Source organism: Lepidochelys kempii, chromosome 4, assembly GCF_965140265.1.
Source record: "Lepidochelys kempii isolate rLepKem1 chromosome 4, rLepKem1.hap2, whole genome shotgun sequence".
In the NCBI taxonomy this organism is placed as follows: Eukaryota; Metazoa; Chordata; order Testudines; family Cheloniidae; genus Lepidochelys; species Lepidochelys kempii.
Genome location: NC_133259.1, coordinates 40433267 through 40456377, shown reverse-complemented (window position 1 = coordinate 40456377; position 23111 = coordinate 40433267). Strand labels below are relative to the sequence as shown.

The following is a 23111-nucleotide window of genomic DNA, read 5'->3' as shown; positions in this document are numbered from 1 at the left end:
TCTTTCAGTCAGTTTAGCTAAAGCCCAACTCATCAAATCTTCTGAGTGCAGAACTCACACAGGGCTCCAGCCCAGGAAGGGTTACAGGAGGCAGTATTATGCTACTTCCCAAAACAAAATTAGGCCCCAATCCTGTCAATATTTTAAGTCTCATTAAAAAGCAAAGCGGACCTGCATCTACCTACAACAAGCCTGAACTTGATCTATAACACAGATTCCAGAACATGGGAAGTAATGTTCACAGAAAAATTCCAAACCTCAGCTTCACATCTAGTTCTTCTGCCTGCACCACTGCACCGACCACAGGCTGGACAGTGACTGCCTCACCAGGTTTCACTCGCAGATTCTTCTGAGTGATTCCACTTAGGCCAACTTTCCCTCCTGGGAAGCCTGCAATTGGCCAAGCTGTACAAACCTACATAGAGTTTCAAATTTAAAAAAACAAACAAAACAAAAAACCACTTGGTGATTAAGAGCTTTTTTTCAGTTGTCATTCCCTAGTAAAAGGTGAAAAAACCTTCATGCCTTTTAAATCAAACTCCACAAGGGATTAAGGATTGGGTTAAAATGAAATATTCCACAAACACTTAAAATGCAAGGCAATTAGCACTGGACTCCTTAAGGGCTGAACTAAAATGCTTTCTAAAAATATACGGCTTAAATTTTGTGAATGAGAGAGAATACATAACTAAGGGCAGAGTTTTTCTGTAGATAATGAAAGAACATAGTCAGTTGTCTGGGGTTCACTCCCCTTCACCATTTAAAAATAAGAAATAAAATGGAGTGACTTATTATTCTTGAAAACAATTAATGGCGCTAGCTAAATCCAGGCATAGAGCAATCAGAAGCTGCGCACAAGTCTCAACACCAAGCTGCAAAAATAGCCTGATACACAATTCATCTGTTTTTCCAATCCTGAGGTATAACACATAACTGCACTAAATTGTGTGGAGAACTAGAATTCAAAACTGGAATTCTGAAATCTCAAAACTCATCTCCCACTTGTGACCGAACTCCAATCCACCACTTAGCCAAGCACAAAATTAGCTTAACAGACAGGAAAAGAAATCTCACCTCTTGTTTTCCATCTGCACTGGAAAGCAAGACTGGTCGACCTATGCATATATTTGCTGACTTCATACTGTTGAGTCCTAGTTGCACAAGAACTCTTCTGTACATTGTAGGAACTCTGTCATCTGCTAAAATATTAGAGAAAACATGTCATTCTTTTGTACAGTAAGTGAACTTAGTGCTTATAACATGTGCCAACTCAGAGGGACAAGACTGCAAATAAAACTCTGTTCCAACATGAAACGGTTGTATTGTCATTACCCCTGCTGTAAGATTCACTACACCAGAAAAACAAGCATGCCTGTTCAGTATCTATGCCTATTCAGTTCTAACGCTAGAGAACGAATCATGATGGTGGGGTTTGTGGCTTTAGCACATGAGGAATTGGACAGATAGCCACAATTAATTTCAAGGCAGCTTGATACATGTGCTACCTTTTGACTACCACTCAGATGGAAGAGGTTACAACTCCTCTTCATCTTCCTTGAAAACCAGTTTCTTCAGCCATTCAGTCTCTATTTTTATTTTTGGGGGGGGGGGGGGGCAGTTCTGTCCTATACAGCTAGGTTTCTTAACAGTTATCTGATCATAACTTTTGGTCTGTATCACCTTGCTCATGATTTGAACCAGTGATACAGAGGAGAAGGTCTGCATGTCCCTTACCAAGTCCAGATCTTTTCAATACCTAATGTGGTGGGCAGATGGCAATGAACAGAACAGCACAACACAGGAGCCATGTCTCTATGAAAATATTTCTGCAACAGGAGCGATTTTTTTTTTTTTTTAAGTACTAGAGTCTACTAATGAATTGTTCAGTTTAATTGGGAGCTGCTGCAGCATGAAGATAGAAACCAAAACAGAGAACAGTATACTTTCATTCTTAAAGGCGCAATGATCATGTCTTTTTTTTTAAATCATTTAACATTACTGCTTTCTTACTTTGTTTTTAACTTTACTTCGTAGTTACTGTGGAGTTATTTATGTTTGGATAAATAGGGTTGCATACAGAAAAGACACAATTTTTTAAAAATCCAAAAGCTCCATTTAATGATAGCCAGCCTCAGTGGGTGGTAGCCTGCTCTTGCACAAGCCTTTTAACATCTGTTTTTACACTGAAGAACAGTTATATGGTTCCAATCCTGCAAATACTTACACATAAGAAGTCCCATTAAAATCAATGGGAATACTCACATGAGAGAGTATCTGCAAGATTAGGGCCTACATTTATTCCATACTATATACACTGTGCTGCATTGTAGCAGATGTGCTTTTTGGTTCCAATCCTATCAGATCTATACCAGCGTGCCTTTGCACGAGTATATGATCAAAACACAGGCCTGTAGGGCACCAATAGCAAAGTTGCAGCTTTACATTATAACAATTACAGTCTTATTTTTGTTGAATAATTCACCAGATATGCAGCACTATGTATGCTGATTAAACGATCTATAAATACAAACACACACTAAATGTTTGTATGCAACTTTGCATCTCAGATGGCACATAACATTTTTGTTTGTTTGTGGGTTTGTTTTTTGAAGAGGACACTGTGGGGTCACGCAGAGTAACACCAAAATGCGGGCTTTAAAAACCGAATTTTTGAATTTGCATATTTCCCCTCCCCCGCCCCATACACACACAGAGAACTTTACTTGAATTTAAGCACGTTTAAAATGCTACAACCCCAAAGTTGTGCTGATGTCTTACAATCCAACATGAACATCGACTGGTCCAGGAAAGTCACAAAAAAGTCAAACAGTTGAAAGGGGGGAAGCAAACTGGACTGTTGCAAAACCTGTTTTCCCCATGACTGTTCTACAGGGTTTAAAGAACAGGAGGACTTGTGGCACCTTGGAGACTAACAACATGTACTTGAGCACAAGCTTTCGCGAGCTACAGCTCACTGCGTCGGCTCACGAAAGCTTATGCTCAAATACATTTGTTCGTCTCTACAGGGTTTAAAGTCTCTTCCCACAGGCACAGAGGGAGGAGGGTTTTGCAGGGGGCAGGTGTTTCAAGCAAACTTTCCCCTCCAGCCCCCGGCACAGCGAGGGAGCAGCAGCCGCCTGGCTGGAGAGACGCCCCCCCGGCGCCTGCCGCTCGCACCGTACCTTTTTCCAAGAAGTCTGCAGCCGCCAGCGTCAGCAGAGCGGGGGGCCGCTCCGGCGGCCCCAGGGTGACGCCGGGGGAGCCGCTCTCGGGGGGCAGCCGTCCCCTGCTCTTTCTTTTGGAGGCCGACATGGCAGGAGGAGCCGGCTGGGCAGCGAACACGTGCACCGCCCCTGGAAGTGCTTCCTAACCAGAGTGCAAAGGCCGGCGCCGCCCCCCAGGCCCCGCCCCGCCCCGCCCGCCCGCCGGCGCAGAGCCATGCTGGGGGCCCGGGCGCCGCGCTGGGCTCTCCCTGCACGGCGCGCCCTGAACTGGGCAAGGCCCCAGCCGGCCCGAGTCCCTCCGGGCGGCCGCCGCCTGGGGAGCTCAGCCGGTCGCAGCCTGGCGGCAGCCGGGCTCCAACCGCAGCTGGATAAGTTTGGCGCGGTAACCGTGCACCTGGCTCAGCTTCACGCTCCAGACAGCCTGGACCAAGTCACCTTCCAGAGATGGCTACAGGGCAAGTGCATTTCAGGGCTACGGGGCCCGCGCAGCAGCCTGCAGGGCCACCCGCTGCCCCTGTGGGCCCAAGGGGACTGCGCTGGAGGGCAGCAGCTAGAGAAGATCAGGCCTTGTATAAAGAAGTGATCTCCTCACCCAGGGTGCTGAAATCCCGGTCTCATTGGGACCAGTAGCAAAACTCCCACTGACTAAACTGGGCTCAGGATTTCCCCCAGCCAGGGCTCTCTACTCTGTCCAGTAGGAAGCAGGGTATCAACATACATAACCCACACAATAACAACACACACTGCCAGGAATCTTATCCTCACACAAACCTCCCTTTACCTTCACTGGGAACCCCCTTGGCGGCACCAGCCCCAAATAAAGTAATTTATTCATTGTGCAGTTAAAATTTGGTATATTGAATGCCCCCAACTGAGATTTTATAAAGCACCCAGCAGAATGTATTTTGAATGGCTTCCTTTATTTCAGTTTGAAACTATCTTTTTTTAAAAAATTAGATTTAAACATTGCGCTTTGGGATCTTCAACCCAACAGTAGCAGCCTTATGCAATCAGATATCAATTTGAAAGAGTAACTGAGGAATCTGTTTTTATTGTCCAATATAAATGCAATGTAAAAGGCAGGGAGTAGATATTAATGATTACAAGTATGTTGTGTTTTTAAAAAGTTTTAATTATTCTAAATTGTTAACGGTACATTGACAAGCAAAATTGGATAAAATTTAAGTCATAATGGTTTTTTTTCCTAAAGGCCATTTTGTAATCCCTTGAAATGTCCTTTTCATTCCTCCTTGTATACATCTACCTGTCATTGTTTACTCTGAAGAGAAAGGATACTTACCTAGCTGGCCTACTAGCCTCAAATCTAATTCTTTCCTCAGGATGGAATAATTGTGTAACCTTGGGTTTACAATTGCACAACACAGAATTCAACTTTTAACTTCTATTACTTCTGAAGGGAAAAAAGTGAATACATGCAAAGTGCAGAATCTGCATTATCCTGTGTGTAAAGCTGTAAGCAAAACGTATATAGAGTTCCACCGAAAACCTACAAACAACATAATATTGTAAACCACACTACAGGAGATCCACTGTTTAAACAATGATAAAAATCTCTTGTACTTCAATTTCCAGTGATAGTAGCAAATAACTTGACTGATCAAGAGACTGTTCAATTATTTGAATTTTCAAAATGAGTGTCCTTACTGCCAGTTGCTGTCTTCTTTGGAGATGTGTTTTCATTGTTATTCTTAACTAAGTAAAGTTTTTTCACTATGTTACCCAAAATTATTATGAGAAGACAGTTATTTGAATTAAAAGTTGGATTGTACCTATAGTCAAAGAAGTAACTGCAAATAAGGTAATTTATTCTTCTACTTAGTAGTTTCTTCTGAATATATATGAGTCTGATCCATCAAAATCTTGAGCCAGCAAACAGGCATAGAATTAACTTTACTATGGGGAGTAGTCCCAATGGAGAAGGATGGATAACTGGTTAGGGCTTCTTCCTAGGACTTGCAAGACCTGAATTCAAGTCTGTGCTCTGCCACAGACGTTGTGTGCCTCTGTGGGCAAAATCGGTTAGCCTCTCTTTACCTCAGTTCCCCATCTATAAAATGGGGATAATACTACTACTCTGCTTCTCAGGGGTGCTGTGAGGATAACGACATTGGGGATTGTGAGGTGTTCAGATGTTACAGAACTGAGGGCCATGTAAGTATGATGGAAAGTTAAGCACATGCCTAAGTGCTTGCAAGATTGGGGCCTGTGTTCTCTGACAAAAATAAGTTACTACTGTTATCTCTGCAAAGTTAATGCAGCTATAGAAAAGTGAACTAGATTCTACTCTTTATCATTCTTACTCAACAAAATAATCACATAAATCCTGACTGGAAAATCTTGTTTACTACTGATCATGTAAGAAGCAAAAAGGACACATGAATTTTTAGATCCCAGATGCAATTTTCATGACTGACACTTGAAAGCAAAGTTTTTGGTTTGTAAACAGGGTAAATTGTAGGAATAGAAATTGAGTTAGATTTGCAGTGCCATACCCCCTTTTTGCAGTCAGATTTCACCTACATTTTTTCACCTATTTGCTCCTACAATAAATGAGGCCAGCTTGAAAACCTTTAAAAATCAGGCCCTAAAAGAGAATGAATATGGAATATGACAATATTATTTCACAATCGCTTTTCTGACGACTACTGTTACTCCACATTAAGCTCTGCTGTTATGTTCATCAGAACTAAAGAATTAGTATAAAGTGAAGGGGAGGGGGGCTGCAGTGGCCATCAGAAGACAACAGCTTTTATTTTCACGATTTGAAAGTATACAATGAGTTTTATGTTTTTGGTTTTTTTGTTTTTGTTTTTTTTTTCCTTCCCCAGAGTCTATCAAGCAATGGAGAGCAGAAGGCAGAATAGCAGTCTGGCTGCACATTCCTATCCTCCAAAGCAAATTTATAGCCACTGCTGCTTTGCAGGGTTTTACTTTCCACCATGCAGAATCAGACTCATCCACGCTGACACTGTGGCTAGGAGAAGGGCACAGCAGGTTACCAGGGTACGCCACGCATCAGTTAGGAGTGGCAGGTTAGTTCTAAAGACAATTCTATTTAAGAAAAACAGTTGATGGTTTAGGACCTGATTCAGCAATAAGTCAGCCAGGCTTCCACACTACACAAACTTGTAGGACAACTTTGTGAAGTGCAGTCTGTCAGTCATGAGTGTCCCTGTAGAACAAATATATTGTGCTATGTTGGAATAAAACCAAACTGGTAAGCTAATGTCTCAGTTTTCAGGATCAAAAACTTTTTTAAACGTGGAAGGGGATATGGTCCTGAAGCTTTAAAATTTCACCTGTCCTATTGGACTCTATTTAAAAAAACTAAATCAAACCAGGAATTCCATGGCATTCACCCTGCAGAGAGAGAAATGTCCTCCAGGAGAGATGGAATGTTAAGGCTCCAGAACTATAATAAAAAAATTAGAACTAATAAGTATCTTTTTACAAAAATTAGAAGATATACAAGGGTCTTTTTAAAGTATAGTATGTACTGTAAACGTGGACCCTGTTCTTGGGGGCACCCATGCATGCTAAAATACCTGTCATGGTTATAGGACTAGCTGAATCTCTGATCTTGGGGGCACCCCCTTGGTCTCACACCTCCTGCCTTTACTTTCCCAGGGGTTGAATCACACACAATTCTCCCATTCTTAGTCTAGGTCCTGGGCTATAGCACCCAATGGCTCAAATGTGCTTACTCCAGAGCAGCTCCAATTCTGTCACACCACCAATTTGAGGGAATGGGGAGGGGCAAAAATCTTCAGTTTTAGACACTGGTGTACAGATTAGCTGACCACCACATGATTTTTGAGAGCCTGTAAACAGTCATATGCAAGTTCTAGTGAAGAGATACTCATGTGAGATGGAAGATTATACAGGTAAGTTTCATTATATTGTAAAAAAAAATCTAACTATAAAGAAACTTTTTTGTTCTGATTTGCATTGTAACACAGCTTTGCAAATTGAGTTGCCGGTCACACATTTTGCAGTGCAAATCAGCAGAGGGCAGCACAGCTGAAAATGCTTAAGACAAGCCGAGGGGGTTTTTTTTTCAATGGACATGTTTGAACATGTTTTCCAGAGGTATGAAAACCTCATCATTAAAATATGTGGCATTAAACTAAGGTCAGACAATGTGTTCCCTTTGCAAAAGTACAGTATTACTCCTTATGGTTACAATTTACATATTTGAGAAAATAGAAGTAACTGAAAAGGGATTTTCCTGAAGTAGGATTTACATAACTCAAAATGTAATTTTATAAAGTCATAACTTTAAAAAAAAAACCCACCCTGTTTTATATACTACAAAACCAAAATAATATATGTGGAGACTATCTTTGAAATACTAGCATCTGGTTGTCTCTTATTGTGGGGTGAACATTTTGGCTTTGTTTTATACAAATAAGAACTAACTTCAAGGGCAGAAGCAATTAAATAGTTCCAGAAATTGTGGCATATTGATATCAAGCACTGCTGCATAATAATAATTTTTTAAAAAATTAACCTTAAGACTATTTATATATTTATTTTCTGCTATTGCTTTTGAATCCAGCAGGTTTCATTAGGAGCTTTTGGTTGAAGGAAAAGATCAGGAAGACATGATAGTGTAAATCAGCTGATTTATTTAAGTAAAGTAGTAGCAGTGCTATTCTATTCTATACAAGTTCTTCTATATAGGTGCAGTGGAGAGTTTTCTTTTGGATTATATATATTTTACACACACATTCCTATATGTTCATGTACAGAAGGCAAGGCAAAAGAAGTGCACGGGGGGTGGAAGGTGGTGAGATTTTTGGTGATCCTCAGCTCCTGTGGGAGTTCATTCCACAGTGCCAGATTGGCTCCTGAGAAAGCTGTCTCCTTCACAGATGAGCTCACCCCATTGTAGAAAGTTCCGTTGTTCCAGAAAAACAAAGTTGTTGACCACAGTGTTCATGCTGGAGCTTTAGGCAGTCTTTTAGATACCTTGGGCCCTGGCCATGGAGCACACTGAAGATAAGAACTGAGACCTTCCACTTGATTCCATATCCTATGGGAAGCCAGTATAGAGAGCAGAGAATAGGTCTGATGTGGTTGTGGTAGCCACTGTTGCTGAGGTGACATGCTGCAGCATTCTGTACCAGTCGGAGTTTCTCAGGTGCCTGAAGTGTTCATGCCCAGCTATATTGTATTGTTGTGTAGACTAGCCAAGAGATGACAAAGGTGTGAATAAATGAGGCCAGGTCACTGTTCACCAGCATAGCATAGAGTTGCTTAGCCAGCTAGAGATGGTAGAAAGTATTACTCACAGGTGCTATCTACTATTGTTTAATCTGTGGTGTTTCCCCCTATGTATGGATTATGAATTTATTGCATCAATTTGCAGCAAAGGGATTTTTAGACATGCAACTACTTTTCAACAAAATGGGGTTCTTTCAGTCATTTCCCATATATATAAAAGTGACGTTTAAGGTATTCTTGAAATGCCAAAATGTTGCAGATATCTCCAGATATTTATAGAAAGTGATGCTTAACTCCCATGAATAGGTGGGAGGGACAGATTCATTCTCAAATATCCATATACTTTCATGTGTCATCCAGTATTTAAGGACAGAAAATCATGTTGCAAGCCCAAGAGCATGCAAATATTTTAAATTAGATATTCTCTGTTCACAAGGCAATATTATGTAATGAGACCCGAGAAGGTTAGGAGTTAAGGATATGTATACCTGTACATGATCAATACCCTGAAACCGAATCTAATCTTTCCTTTCTTCCTCCACCCCTAGTTTGGTATCTACCTGACAATATGAATATTCTTTTTCATTGTTTCAAATTTTGAAATGGTTATTGGAAGAAAGAAAGTACTTCAAGTTGGAGTAGGAGGAGGGTCCTCCTACACTCAAGGTAGTTAATTGCTTTTGATCAAGGTTCAGACTCCAGAGAAAATAATTTAAAAACTCAACAATAATAAGTAAATAAAAAGATTTTCAGGGTCCGTTCATATTGTCAGGTAGGTACTATTGACTACCCCCTCCTACACAAAACAGCAGCCATAATCTTGGCCATTGAGCAATGGTTCTCAGGTTGTTGGCCATTGTGGGCTCATCTGCAGTTCTGTGTGTGTTATGTGGGTATACACACACACACTACCTGTATGGCCCTCAGGATGTCACATGGGCCACAGTTGTATGCTGCTACAAATGACCGTGTGAAATTGCAGGAAATGATAACGTTAAATAGGTTATGGACTTTCCGAAGCAGTTTTGGGATTTTTAAAAACAGTTTTCCATATTTCAAAATAATTCATATTTGTCAGTTAATGTTTATAGCACATGCATTCAGTGTTTATAGCCATTAAGTGAGCCACAGATGAACCTGGACTCTGAACATCTGTTGCTGACACAAAGTTAAAACTGTTTTATAATTTTATTCATAAGTGGTTTAGATATCTGCTTTTTGTTCTCTAATACTGCAGAGGTTTTTTTAATTCTATCATCTTGTTCCAAAAGGAGACAAGACACTAGTGATTGAACAAAATAGCATTCTAATAACTATTGCCTTGAGAGAGGACAGGTTGAAACCTTTCCAGAGAGTCACTGTGGTTCAAAGCATCAGGTTTGAAATACTCTCTAAAGTCACAGGTCCAAATTCCAGAGCCTGCTACTGATCTCTGATAAAGGAGACCAGAAGCAGGAAAAAATGCTAGTGGTGGTCTATCTTCTTTTTGATTTAAATCATTACTTATGACTGGTTCTAGGCACCTCACAGTGCTCAAAGTTACATTGACAGGTATCCGTTTGTTGGGAGCAGAGGAGAGAAGCAGTTGACCCTTCTTTCTAGTTAAGCCAGACCGCTGTGCCATTTCCAGTGGCCATTCTTGGTCTCAGAAAGCCATATGTCTGAGGAGCAGCTTTTCTAGAAAATAACCACTACACCCCCAGCGTGCATAAAAGTTGATCCCGGCATCCCCCCTTCTCTCCCCTCCTCCCTGCACAGGATTCCACACTAACCAATATACAGCTATCTATCTACAGCAGGAGTTCTCAAACTGGGTGTCGGGACGCCTCGGGGGTTTTGAGGTTATTACATGGGGCGTCACGAGCTGTCAGCCTCCACCCTAAACCCCACTTTGCATCCAGAATGTATAATGGTGTTATATATATATATAAAAAAAGTGTTTTCAATTTATAAGTGGGGGGGAGGTCGCACTCAGAGGCTTGCTATGTGAAAGAGGTCACCAGTACAAAAGTTTGAGAACTACTGATCTACAGGGAGGGTGAAGGAAACAGATACACGACTAATTCCCTAAAGTATCTCCTTTCACAGAGCTTGACTTCAGGGTTGCTATTTCTTGCTCCTAAACAGAAAACTCCCATTTCAGTATTATGCAGGAAAGGATGTTTTCAATCTAAAAATTCATTCCTTATGTTAAAATATTTTCCATAATATTCTAGATGTATGCATCATCAGAGTACTAACCACATAGGCTTCCATCTGCTCAAAATTGATAGGAACAGTTCTTCCTGTAATTATCTACTAATTTTAAATCAGTGCACAATTGATGTGGAAAAGGGCACTGTAAGTTGTACTCACTGTGCTTACCAGAGCACAAATCTAACATCTGTCAAAAAGGAGTCTGGGGTAGTAAAATGTCTGTTTTAAAAGGGACAGCTGTTTTTAAAGTGGAATCCTTTCAAGAACGATTACTAGGTGTGATAGGATGACTAGACCTGAAAACAGACGGAGTTTTAAGAAAAATAAGGAAACTTGTTTTCCGTGGAAGAAAGTTAACAGGCTAACTGCAAGCACCAGAGTACACTGCAAGGCTTAATTATTCAGTCAGACCCTTCAACCTGTATTTTTTTCCACCAAAGTAAAGGTGGTTCTGTACCATTTGGGGAGCAGTGCTATTTGATAAACCGGTTGACTCCTTTATGGCTTGCTGTTTTAGAAAGAATTCAGATTATCTAGAGAGAATATAAATGATATATAAGCAAATTGATAGAATAATTTCATCATCCATAAAACCAACCTGCTGAATTCAAAATGTGTTAGTGATAAGCTGATGTCATTTTCTGCCTGTTTTAGTCTGAAAGTACCCATATCTACTGACGGAACTCCTGTGTCAGCAAGGTCAACATGAGAAACTTAAAATATTGGCTTCTACAACTAACTCAGTCATCTTCACCTTCATTTTCCTGTTTGTTCATAATCTGGAAAAGAAAAACAAGCTTTCCTGCTTTTTTAGGTCCCAAACAATTTCTCAATTTGGAATGAATTAGTCCAAAGGAAGAAAATACTCTTCCTACACTGGCAGAAGCCGCTACTGCTGTTAAAAGTGAGATCATCACTTCAACAGTCTCTGAATCCAAGTGCTTAAGTGAACTGGTGTGACTCTCTTCAAAACATCATCAGCAAACATATTTTTTGAATGGTTCTTATTCCCAAACTGGGTCTCTTTTATGGCCCGCTGCTATTATAGGTTTTCCCTTCTAGTGAGAGAATGGTATGGTAGATCTCAAATCAATGAAGGCTGCACTCAGAAAGACCTCAAGACCTCTGGAATATGCTGTTCAAACAGTTTCACTTTTGTCTCTACCGCCTGTCCTTCCCTTCTCATATTTATCTCCAGACTTCTTCTCCTTGTCCAGATCCCCCACAATCATCTATTAATTGAACTTTTTGAAACTTTGTACTTTTAGAGAGAGGTAAGGGATTGACTCTGTGTACACAAATTTGCAGAGGGACAGTAGGGTTGAGGTCTGTTATTTCTCACCTCTATATAGTATGTAAAAACATTTTTGTTGTTAACAAGCATGTTATCTCTGGAAACACAAATCCAGTTTGAGAACTGCAAAACTAAGCATCTCTGTTGGGATCTTCTAGACTGAGCACTGAGTCCCATTGGGTAGATAGAAAGATTAATTTAAATAATCTATACAGAAGCCCCTGGAACCCCATAAGGTTGGGTCCCTAATCCATGAACTATTGGAACTCATTTACAAATCTTTTCTTAAACATTACGTGATTGTCTCATATTATAGAATTAGAATTTGTAATCCATATTCCATGATTAGATATCTTTGAGCTATAATGTATCTTAATTAAAACTATCTTTAGATAGGCTTTTTCCTCAAAAAGTATTTTATCCAAAAAATCTGGTTGATTTTTATCCACCCTGCTGGCCTCACTGAAATTAGGAAGAGCTTCGTCATTTGATTAAATAGGGTCAGGATTTCACCCAGGATGGTTTTCAGCTGGGGCCTGATCCAAGGCATACTGAAGTCAATGGAAAGATTCTCATGGACTTAAATGAGACCTCTCTTGAAGAAAGGAATTGACTTCCAATCTAGTTTGCTAGATTATTTGGAATAGTTTTCTTGGCCTTAAAACCTTACTAGCAGTCATTTTACATAAAACTTAAGATTCTTTTTTCTTTTACATAGGATATCTACATCTTAATTTTGGAAAGCACATTCCCTCATGTTGAGATGTTTTAACCCCGGGGTTCTCAAACTGGGGGTCAGGACCCCTCAGGGGGTCACGAGGTTATTACCTGGGGGGATCACAAGCTGTCAGCCTCCACTCCAAACCCCACTTTGCCTCCAGCATATATAATGGTGTTAAATTAAAAACACTTTTTTTTATATATTTATTAGGGGGTTCGCACTCAGAGGTTTGCTGTGTGAAAGGGGTCACCAGTACAAAAGTTTGAGAACCACTGTTTTAACTTTTATACCTGTAATTTGATGTACTTTTTTCATTTAGCACAATCCAATTTTCTGATAAATCACGTAGACTAAACTTGCACTGAGCACTGATGAGTCCCTCAAAAGGTTTATCATGCTTTCTGTTTAGGTTGTGTAAAATTCTGAATTCTAAAATTTTAGAAAATAGTTTTGGATACTATCTTTCTAAAAAAGGAGTACTTGTGACACCTTAGAGACTAACCAATTTATTAGAGCATAAGCTTTCGTGAGCTACAGCTCACTTCCCGGAAGTGAGCTGTAGCTCACGAAAGCTTATGCTCTAATAAATTGGTTAGTCTCTAAGGTGCCACAAGTACTCCTTTTCTTTTTGCGAATACAGACTAACACGGCTGCTACTCTGAAACCTATCTTTCTAAAGTTATCAGAAAATATTCTGTCTCCAACAGGTGCTGCATTGGATGTAGACACTGGAAAAGTATTGGTTGTACAAGACAAAAATAAAGTAAGTTTGTTATTATTCTAAAATACCAATTAATCCTAAATGGGCTTTGAATATTGTATAAAACAAAGATTTTTTTAGCTTTCATTTCTGATAAGTTAGAACAGTGAAGTTTACTTTTCTCCACTGGTATTTTTGAATGCTTAACTATAAACTACTCTCAGAGTAGCAGCCGTGTTAGCTGTAGCTCATGAAAGCTTATGCTCTAATAAATTTGTTAGTCTGTAAGGTGCCACAAGTACTCCTTTTCTTTTTATAGATTACTCTGTGTATTTAAAAAGGAGTAAAAAATTGTAAACTTTGAAGGCTGCTGTACTGCAGTCAGTTCTCAGTTTTGTTCATTTTAAATGGATAAAAATTGAATGAACTAGTAATGTGCTTAACTGAATATTATACTACTTGACGACTACTTGAAGAATGAATATATAAAGGGCTGCACTATAGACTATCAGCTTGTTCTATGCATATATGTGGCAAACTGCTTGTTGTAGTATGACCTGATCGTTCTTGGTGGGTGGGGGGGAAGCAGTCTAGATTGACATTTATAAATACGTCTACTGGGCATCTTCAGTGACTTTTTCAAATAAAATTTCATTAAGAATTTTAGCACAGACTGCATGACAGCCAAATGGACACAACAGCCTGTCTAGGAGGTTAATGATCAGCCAACTACAGATTTGCGCAACAGAGCAGAATTCCTTCTTTATTAAAACATGAAATTTCAGAGAGGAGAAAACTATGCTGAAACATTAAAGTGGTGACACAAACTAAAGCAAGGAAATTCCCTTGGCTGATAAGGTTAACCTGCCTTACTCTAAACCTGAATAGAATTGTGCTCTTTTTATTTCATCTCTTGTTAAATGGAGGTGGGTTTCAAGTGACCGGGGGGGGGGGGGGGTAGCAGAGTCCTGTGAGGTACAGCGGAAATTTTAGACATAAGTTTGAAATCCTGCCTATTAACATCTGTTTTGTCATAACCCTTACAACTGAACATATATACATACATATATGTGCGTGTTACCGATTGTATTTATGTTTAAAAACAAACATGGAGAATGCTGCCTTTTAGAGAAATACACCTGGACTCAATCTGAAATAAGACATGGGAAAGGAGAACTAGAAAATATTGCTTAGATAGTTATTGTTCAGGACACTCAAAACAAATCAAACATTTGGATATTTGCTACTTTAAACATAACACTCAGTTTGATGTTAATAACCTTGTTTGTTACATTCCCATTCTTTAACATCCCGATTACCACTAAAAGTGACCAAATTGACATTAACTACATTTTTAAAGAATTATTTTGTCATTAAATACTCTAATTACCCCAGTATAGTTTCATGTCCAACATATATTGTAAAGCCCCTTTATACACTTACTTTAAAGCAATAATTTGTTTGGCAGAAGCCATTTTAATCAAACTGTTGAGAGGGTTGCATCCAACTTAGTGGATTGTGCCAGCACTGTGCCAATATAGACAAGTTCACATCTAGCAGCAGCTGCCCCTAAAATAATACTCCTGCCTCATAGGAAGCTGCCTGCCTTCCTAGCTAGTAGACAGATGTAGTGAGTAAGCCAGCGATAAAGAAAAAATAAGTTAGAGAACACACACAAAAGTGGTCTTCAGTAGTTGCATGCTAGTTACAACTCTGTCACTGCTGCCTCAAGGAAGCAAGAACTATCCTATGGCAGGTACAGCTTGCCAGGGTTGCTGAGGCAAGAGAGAGGCTGTTTTGACATCCAGTGAGAGAAGCCATTAAAAAAGGATGCACACAGTTTCTGCTTTAAAAGAAAAAAAAAAGGCACAGACTTTTTTCATAGAGCTCCTGTTTTTCATCTAGAGCATATGTTTATCTCTGCACTGCTTAAAAAGAACACAAATATAAATATCTGCCAACATTTCATGGAAATGTTTGAAAATCATTCTGTTTAGAGACCACTTTTGTCACTTTCAGAGAAGGGGGAGGGGAACATTCTTTTGTTAATTTTTAAGAAAGATATTTGCATAACACAATTGTGTTTCCTATAGGTTCATCTGGCATAGATGCTTATTTTGCCCATCTTAAACGAGAATCCTCTCAGGCATCAGAAAGTTCCAAGTTACAGTCCTGATAGAGTAGAATTGAGCATATTACTTATTAGTAATTTAGTTTTTACATTAGTCATAGTTTTACTGATAGCAGTAGTCCCATGAACTAAAGTGAAACTACTACTGAGTAAAATTATGCATGTGCATAAATTTTTGCAGGATTTGGACCCAAGGGTTTGTCTAAGAAATGAATTTGGATGAAATTAGGATATGAATTTAAAGAGGAATAGATGTGCGGGCACACTTCTATTCAGGAATAAGATTGTTTTATTCCAAATTAGCTTATTGGACATCCTAGGCAGGTTAAGCTAAACAAGAACAAGGCACTCTTATTCCTGAATACAAGAGGATCTGCCCAGGGAGTTAGTCAGGGACACCTCTTTCAGAATAACTCCCCCATGTAGACGAGCCTTAAGTGACAGATTTTTTTAAGAAAAAGATGAAGTTGTTATTTTAAGGCAAAAGCCCCCCAAACAAACAAAAAATGGGATAGGGAATAGTATTACAGAATATACAAATAAGCTGTATTTTTCTAAAAAAATATTCCATTTAAAAAGTTTTCCTCTAGCCTTTGGCATACCTGTCAAACATTTCACTGGTGTATTTATTTTCTTCGAAGTGTGCTTAGGGGGAGGGAATGTTTATTGAAAGTGCTTAATTGAAAGGCTAAAAGCTACAGAACAGCTACAACACAGGCACTATCCATGCAAATGCCCCCTACTCACCCGCTCTTACAATGTTACAATGCCAAGGCTGCTAATTATTCAACTTTATTCTGCTGAATTTCAATAAATGAGTTTGTAGAGAGGTCACACACCAAAAAGGTCTTGATTTTATTTTTCTTCTCCATGAAAACAAAATGACAAAGTTACACTACATGGTTATTACAGACACTAAATCACTTTAAAGCCAGTGCAGTATAGAACAATACTACAATCATAATATCTATTTGAAGATTAAATATGTACAGTTATTTTTAAAAAGCCAAAAAAACACTGAAGTAGAATACATTAGTGATTAAAAAGAAGATTATACAGTCTATATCTATAGCAGCTTCTTTCATGTCCAACTACTTTTAACTAGTAACTAGCAGCAACTTTGTCTAATGACTGTTAGACAGTTTATATTTTCAATCAGTAGATGTTTTCTTCCAATATTTCATATAGACAGGTAGCTGTCTGATCACATTAGCAAAAACAGAAGTTTATTTAAATCTTAACTGATAATTATAGAAGTAACATGTTATCACCTTTAAAAAGTTCATGTACATATTAGGGTGATTAGGAATTCTAGAGGAATCATTTTGTCCTTTTGTATTAGGAGAACAAAACAGATTGTATACCTTGCTAATATTTCTGCTCCATTATAGACTACAAATGCATGGAAATTTCCAGGAGGCCTGTCAGACCCAGGTGAAGACATTGGTAAGTCTCTGGACAATGTTTCAAATACATCAGCAGCATATGCAGTCACAACTCCACTGAAGTCCACTGAGTTGTGCCCTCTGTTAGTTGGCTGATACAGAGGTATGTAGCTCAAAGTAGTTTTGCAGGATTACTCTTGTGATGGTCAATATCTGTTTAAAATTGGTGTCTGAGAGGTGGGGTGACATGATCCTGCATCCTAAAACAGACACTTCAGCAGAGGATGCCTGATGCTTCACCATGTTCATGGTGAAAAGGCCCTACATTTAACACATTTTTCTTTATTTTCACTTTGTGCAGTGTTTGATTTGTAGGCTTATTTGACATTGTGTCATATGAACCCAAAAGTGTAAGGAAGATGAACATAGCATAGAAATAAATGAATTAAAATACTTCAAGCACAGCCTGAAGCACCAGGTGATAAACTCAGCAATATTCTGAATAAAAATTCCTGACACTGTTCCCATCTGTAACATGGGACTAACTACATATCTTCTCCCACACTTTGTCCATCTTGGAAGTTTACATTGCAAGCTCTTTGGGACAGCAATTGTCTCTTACTATGAAGTACATAGTACTAGCACAATGAGCCCCTGCTTTCAGCAGGAGTCTCTAGGCACTATTGTATTACAAATAGTAATAATTACTCTTAAAGTAAAGGTGAACTGACATTGAGTTGAGGAAATACTTCACTTAAACTAATGTGATGTAGATGGTTGTTAATCCTACAGTACTGCTGAAGTTCTGTTAAAGGGTTACAGGACCAATGAGTTTACAATACAGAAGTTTATGCAAAGGTTAGGTTTTTAAAAAAATATAGACTGGAGGTTTTTCTGTATATAGGAGACAGCATGTAGGTTTGGGGTTCAAAAGTTACCTCCACTGGGCAGTACTACATTCTGCACTCTTACATTAATACATTTTTCCTCAGTACTATTTCAGATTTTTGAGTATCATCTGCACAGTACTGATGAGTAAGGTCAGACAAAAAGAGGTTAACTTCATTGCTGGAGTAATATAGAAACAGCCTGGGAGAACTGGGAACAGGACCCACATGTGCTGACTCCTACGCCTTAGCCACAAATGTATTCTCCCCCTCAGTGTCCAAGGCCACAAACTCTACACATCATCATTATAATGGACAGGACAGTAGTTTCCCACTATACATCTCAACTTTGGTCTAGATCCACAAAAGGGATTTAGATGCCTACCTGCCACTTTAGGCACCCAACCTCAAAATTTTAAATCCTTAAAATCCCTGCTCATCTGTCACACCCTGTAGGCACCTAAAATCCCCCGGCACCTAAATTTCTGCCACTCAGCATACATACAGCTGCATGAGATTATCAGGATGGAGGAGGTGACACCACCATCTTTCTCCTCCTCATTGTGGTTGTTGCTTTGTTGCAAAGGACTTACGCCCTTAACTCCAGTAGAGGGTTCAGAGCTGTGAATCAAGAGCAGAGAAGGACTCTCCCTCAGGCCCAGACTCAGGCACCTAGGTCCCTTTAAGGGGCAGGACTTAAGCTAGCGTGGGCAACCTGCCAACCACACGCGGCCCATCGGGATAATCCACTGGTGGGCCACCAGACAGTTTGTTTACATTTGCACTGAAAGCAGTGGCCAGCACATCCCTGTGGCCTACGCCGCTTCCCGCAGCACCCATTGGCTGGGAACAGCGAACTGCAGCCACTGGTGAGCTTCAGGCGGCCATGCAAATGTAAACAAACTGTCTAGAGGCCTGCCAGCGGATTACCCTGACAGGCTGCGTGCAGCCCGCGGGTTGCCCACCACTGACATAGGTTATACCCTTTTCTTTGGTATTTCCTACTGGCTACATTAGGCAGCTACCTACTCATCTTGCTAACTTTTGTGGGTCTCATTCTTAGGTGCTTAACATTCCGCAGGTCTTGTAGAGGGAGAGTGGACGCCTGACTTGGGCTGTGGCTTCCACTAGATGGCAAGGTGCCTAAATGTTAGACTGAGCATTGCAATGCTTAAGTCCTCTTTGTGGATCTAGCCCTTCAGTCATTATATGCAATTTCATGTACCGTTTTAACATATTTCATGTGTACTAATGCTGTTCCTTCAAATATTTGTTACAGAATTGAGCTTTAGTTGATGTTGCTTGTATAGTTTTATGAAACATGAGCTTACATGTCAAACATTTGTTTGGAGAGGAGTACATAATTCCATGACTACATGCTGTATACTTTGTACCAAAAAGGGAGTCTGGTTAGAGAAGGATTGAAAGGGAAGGGTCCAAGATAGAAGGGGACTTTGGAGGAACTTTTACATTATTGATAGGCAAAGAATGGCCAGCATTGAGCATGGCTCCACTGTACGAGTGCTGTACACAGGACTGCTAGGGACACATCCTTCTAAAAATAGGAGAGGCTGTAAATGTTGCTGGGGTGACAGCAAATAGGTATCAGAAAAACTGGGAAAAATATATGTGTGTTAATATTTTAATAGTGGTATGAGGGGAACTTTAAGATGTGATGTAGCAAACAGTTATTTTCATTACTATATTTTAACAGATATAAATTAATGAAGCATGAAATAACAGAACTTTATTTTTCCTTCATTTACATTAAGTCTCAAACATTTAAGGGCCTACCTTTCAAAAATGTAGGAGTGCAGTTACCATGCTTGCAGATCAGTGTTTATTCACATGTACCAGTTTGCACAAGCAGCTGTGGTAGTTATGTGAACAAATTAAACACTAAATTGCACACATTTGGGGGCTCGCCGATTTTTTAAACTCAAGCCCTAAATGTTCCTTCTATTTTAACTTATTATAATATTTTAAAATATTAAAAAATAAGGGAACTACAATAAGGTACTATCTTGAAGCAAAGCTCAAATCTAGACTGAAATCCCTGGTCTAATGATTGTGTCTTACGTAGCATGATCTCCCTCAGCATCCCTGATTTCTATCCTTTTATTCCTTTCCCACTTTAAGTCCAAAGAATACTACACAAATACACTGTAGGGAATTTGCTTCATTTCCACATCTCTTCTAACCAAGGAAGACTGGATGAACCTTCCATTAGGACTTCCAGTGATTCCAGCCCAGAGGAGCCAGGAGTGGTAATGGCTCATACTCTCAGTAATCTCTACAACTGTGTCAGAGACATGGAGTCAGAGAGCTCTCTCCCCACAACCCCCGGAGTAGCTGTGTAGTTAATATTGTAATAAAATGCTCTACAAACATTTATATAGTAATGCCCACCCCCACCCCAATCCTGCAAACACATGCTCATGTGTCAAGCTTTACTCATGCAACTAGTCCCATTAAATGCAATGCCATTACTAATGTGTTTAACTTTAAACACATGGAAGTGTTTGCAGGATCAGGGCCATTACTATATAAATGTTTATTGTCTGCAAGAAGGGCTGTTAGAGATTTTGCTTATGGTTTGCTACTGTATGTCCTGAAATTATTTTCAGTGGTTTTAAAATAAATCCAAAATTTACATCTTCTGTACTTCTGACTTTTCAAGATGATGGTTTGCGGCAAGGGAGAATCACTAAAAGGTTTTTGTTAAAATGAATGTAATTCTGTTAAATATAAACCATCATTCTAATTCCTAATTAACTGCAGCAAGTTGCCTTGCAAAATAGCCATGGGCATTTAACACCTCAGACAAAACAGTCACCTCCCTTGCCATGAGGATAAAAAACAAATAATCTAATAATTCTCTTTACCCATCCAAAAAATACTCCACCCAAGTGGATTTGTAGAGTTTTGCAAGGCCTAGGAACAGCTAAATTTTGGCAGATGAGGCTATTCGAGCCCTCCTGGGATCTTTGACTTTGATTCCCGTTCAGAGGTAACTCTAGCTTTTGGTTAGTGGAAGGACTGGGTCTAATCATTGAGAGTGAATGAGTTATACCCTGCCAACGATTAGCTGTTTTTAGACCCTGACTCAGCAAGATTCTTAAAAATGTGCCTAACTTTAAGCACAAGTAGTCCCACTGACTTTCAGTGGCACTATGCCTGTGCTCAAGGACATTCCTGGACTAGGGCCCAAGTTAACGGATTTTTTTTCCTCCATTCCTACTGATTTTTATAATGAGAAATGTAAGAGGTTTTTATCTCCTCTTGGTCAGTGTACAAAAGGTTTACATATGCAAAGTTAATAGGAATTATCAATATGAATTCCCCATGCATCAATAGATTTCATGGTAGATTGGCAAAATAATATAACTAAGGATAAATTTGTAAAAGGGGTGAGGGTCCTCCCTCATTCTGTAGGCCAGTTTGTTTGCACACTTTTACATCTGTAAGATAAATTGTGTACTTGTGCCACTGAACTAATTGATTTGCTCCCACAATCAGGTATAGTTGAAAGTGCTTGGCTGCAACAGGAAGATCAGTCATTGAAAGTAAACCTAAAAATGTATTAGTTAGGATCAAAGAACTGAAAATATTTAAATATTTTTAGATAAGAGCTGGGTATACTGCATTGGTGCATCGGTTTCAGAGCTACCATACTTGTACAATATTAAGGAACATTCATCATTTTGTAGGTTATCCACAAAAAAAAAAAAAGTCCATTGCAATTAGTTTTGTTCAAAGGCCCAAAAACTGAGCTTACTGTAGTGTTGGAGTTTATAGCCTTTACAGTCTCAAAAAGGTGTTACCATCAGCAATACTTTATGAGTTGGAAATCTTTCACGGTGAACAGTTCTTGAAATGTAGTCTCCTCTTACATGTACTGTAGGAATATTTCTCTCCATCTAGGAAACACAGCAGTTCGAGAGGTTTTTGAAGAGACTGGTATTAAGTCAGAGTTCAAGTCCCTCTTAAGCGTAAGGCAGCAACATAGGCACCCTGGAGCCTTTGGGATATCAGATATGTATATCATCTGTCGCCTGCAGCCTTCCTCATTCAACATCAGCTTCTGCCAGCAGGAGTGCTTGAGGTGCGAATGGATGGATCTTGAGGAACTTGCTAAGACCAAAGACACTACTCCCATCACCAGCAGTGTAGCTAAACTGCTACTTTATGGATACAGAGAAGGGTTTGATAAGATTGATATAACCATGAGAGAATTTCCAGCTGTTTACACTGGCCTGTTTTATAAGCTGTACCACAGGGAGCTGCCAGATACTTTTAAAAACATGACAGAATTGTAATAAGCTTCACATTTTATTCAAATAATAATTTAGAATTGATTGTTTTAAATTGTGGGCTTACTTGTACCATATTAAAAATATTCCTGGACTTTGTTCTTGCTGGAATTTTTTATTTTCTAGTAAGATATATATCATTTCTTGTAAAAGGTAAATATTCTTGTAAATGTGCGCACATCCTTAAGTTTCCTTTACACTGTAAGGCTAATATAGTAGCTCTAACTCGAGGAAAAATACATGAAGCACTGATACTGAAATTTCGATATATTTTCCTGGGGCTTTTTCCTCTGGACACTGGCACAATTGTTTCCAAACATACAGTAACATCAAGGTTATACTATACAAACGTATTTGGTAATCAGACATCTGCAAAAGCAGTTATCAAATATTTGCTCACACTACTACTTTTGAAAGGAGTGGAGGAAACTACCACTTTAGTGTGTTGTGGCATAGATTATAGAATCTACCACTGAAATCAGCTCTTGGCAGACATTGGAAGAAAAAGGATAGCTTTCTGCCCTGGTCCAGTTTTTGGTCCAAGTTTGTACTGTCCAGTTCTTTTCAATGCCACATACCAATCAGAATATTTCCGTGACCGGTAAGTGTTGTAGTTGTTTGATTCCAAGCGCTCAAAAAAGAAACATTCTTCGGTTACACATTTCTGAAAGGGAAAGAAAAAAAAGTGTTATTCATGTTCATCCCCTCTGGCATAACAAATCACATACAATGCCTATTAATGAGAGGAGTTAGTTGATGATTAAATTTCAGAGTAACAGCCGTATTAGTCTGTATCCGCAAAAAGAACAGGAGTACTTGTGGCACCTTAGAGACTAAAATTTGAGCACAAGCTTTCGTGAGCTACAGCTCACTTCATCGGATGCTGTAGCTCACGAAAGCTTATGCTCAAATAAGTTTGTTAGTCTCTAAGGTGCCACAAGTACTCCTTTTCTTTTTGATGATTAAAGTTATTTGTATCACAGTATTAGGGACATTTTCAGAAGATATTCTTT

At 39.3% G+C, this 23111-nt stretch overlaps 3 protein-coding genes across 7 annotated transcripts in view; 1 reads left to right on the top strand and 2 right to left on the bottom strand.

Moving 5' to 3' along the window:
* The window catches only part of AFG2A (AFG2 AAA ATPase homolog A), a 312752-nt gene extending 309352 nt beyond the window's left edge, over positions 1 to 3400 (bottom strand). For all 4 annotated transcript variants that reach the window (XR_012158550.1, XM_073341065.1, XM_073341067.1 and 1 more), the window contains exons 1-3: positions 3183 to 3400; positions 1075 to 1199; positions 258 to 415 (exon numbers count right to left, since the gene is read on the bottom strand). Coding sequence is in view for 3 of the 4 variants with exons in the window: in XM_073341065.1 (XP_073197166.1) it covers positions 258 to 415; positions 1075 to 1199; positions 3183 to 3312 (413 nt within the window). In the remaining variant the exon portion in view is untranslated. The remainder of the gene's footprint in view (positions 1 to 257; positions 416 to 1074; positions 1200 to 3182) is intronic.
* Positions 3401 to 3417: 17 nt separating this feature from the next.
* Positions 3418 to 22192, top strand: NUDT6 (nudix hydrolase 6). 2 transcript variants are annotated; one of them, XM_073341070.1, is made up of 5 exons: positions 3418 to 3679; positions 6074 to 6277; positions 13390 to 13445; positions 16905 to 16959; positions 21710 to 22192. In XM_073341070.1, exons 1-5 carry the CDS (start codon positions 3439 to 3441, stop codon positions 22102 to 22104), a joined length of 951 nt encoding a protein of 316 aa, XP_073197171.1. In that variant the 5' UTR covers positions 3418 to 3438; the 3' UTR covers positions 22105 to 22192. The 2 variants fall into 2 exon arrangements, with proteins under 2 accessions (XP_073197171.1, XP_073197169.1); XM_073341068.1 differs by lacking the exon at positions 6074 to 6277 and having other exon boundaries at positions 3424 to 3679.
* The window catches only part of FGF2 (fibroblast growth factor 2), a 62475-nt gene continuing 58878 nt past the window's right edge, over positions 19515 to 23111 (bottom strand). Inside the window, exon 3 of the mRNA XM_073341071.1 lies at positions 19515 to 22762. Coding sequence (XP_073197172.1) covers positions 22577 to 22762 — 186 coding nt within the window. The 3' untranslated portion in view covers positions 19515 to 22576. The remainder of the gene's footprint in view (positions 22763 to 23111) is intronic.

Excerpts from the sequence above, each read along its gene's own strand:
- NUDT6 (XM_073341070.1), top strand. The coding sequence starts at position 3,439 with ATGCTGGGGGCCCGGGCGCCGCGCTGGGCTCTCCCTGCACGGCGCGCC. Across the intron at positions 13,446-16,904 it reads TTGTACAAGACAAAAATAAA|ACTACAAATGCATGGAAATT; the intron begins GTAAGTTTGTTA and ends GCTCCATTATAG. Across the intron at positions 16,960-21,709 it reads AGACCCAGGTGAAGACATTG|GAAACACAGCAGTTCGAGAG; the intron begins GTAAGTCTCTGG and ends CTCTCCATCTAG.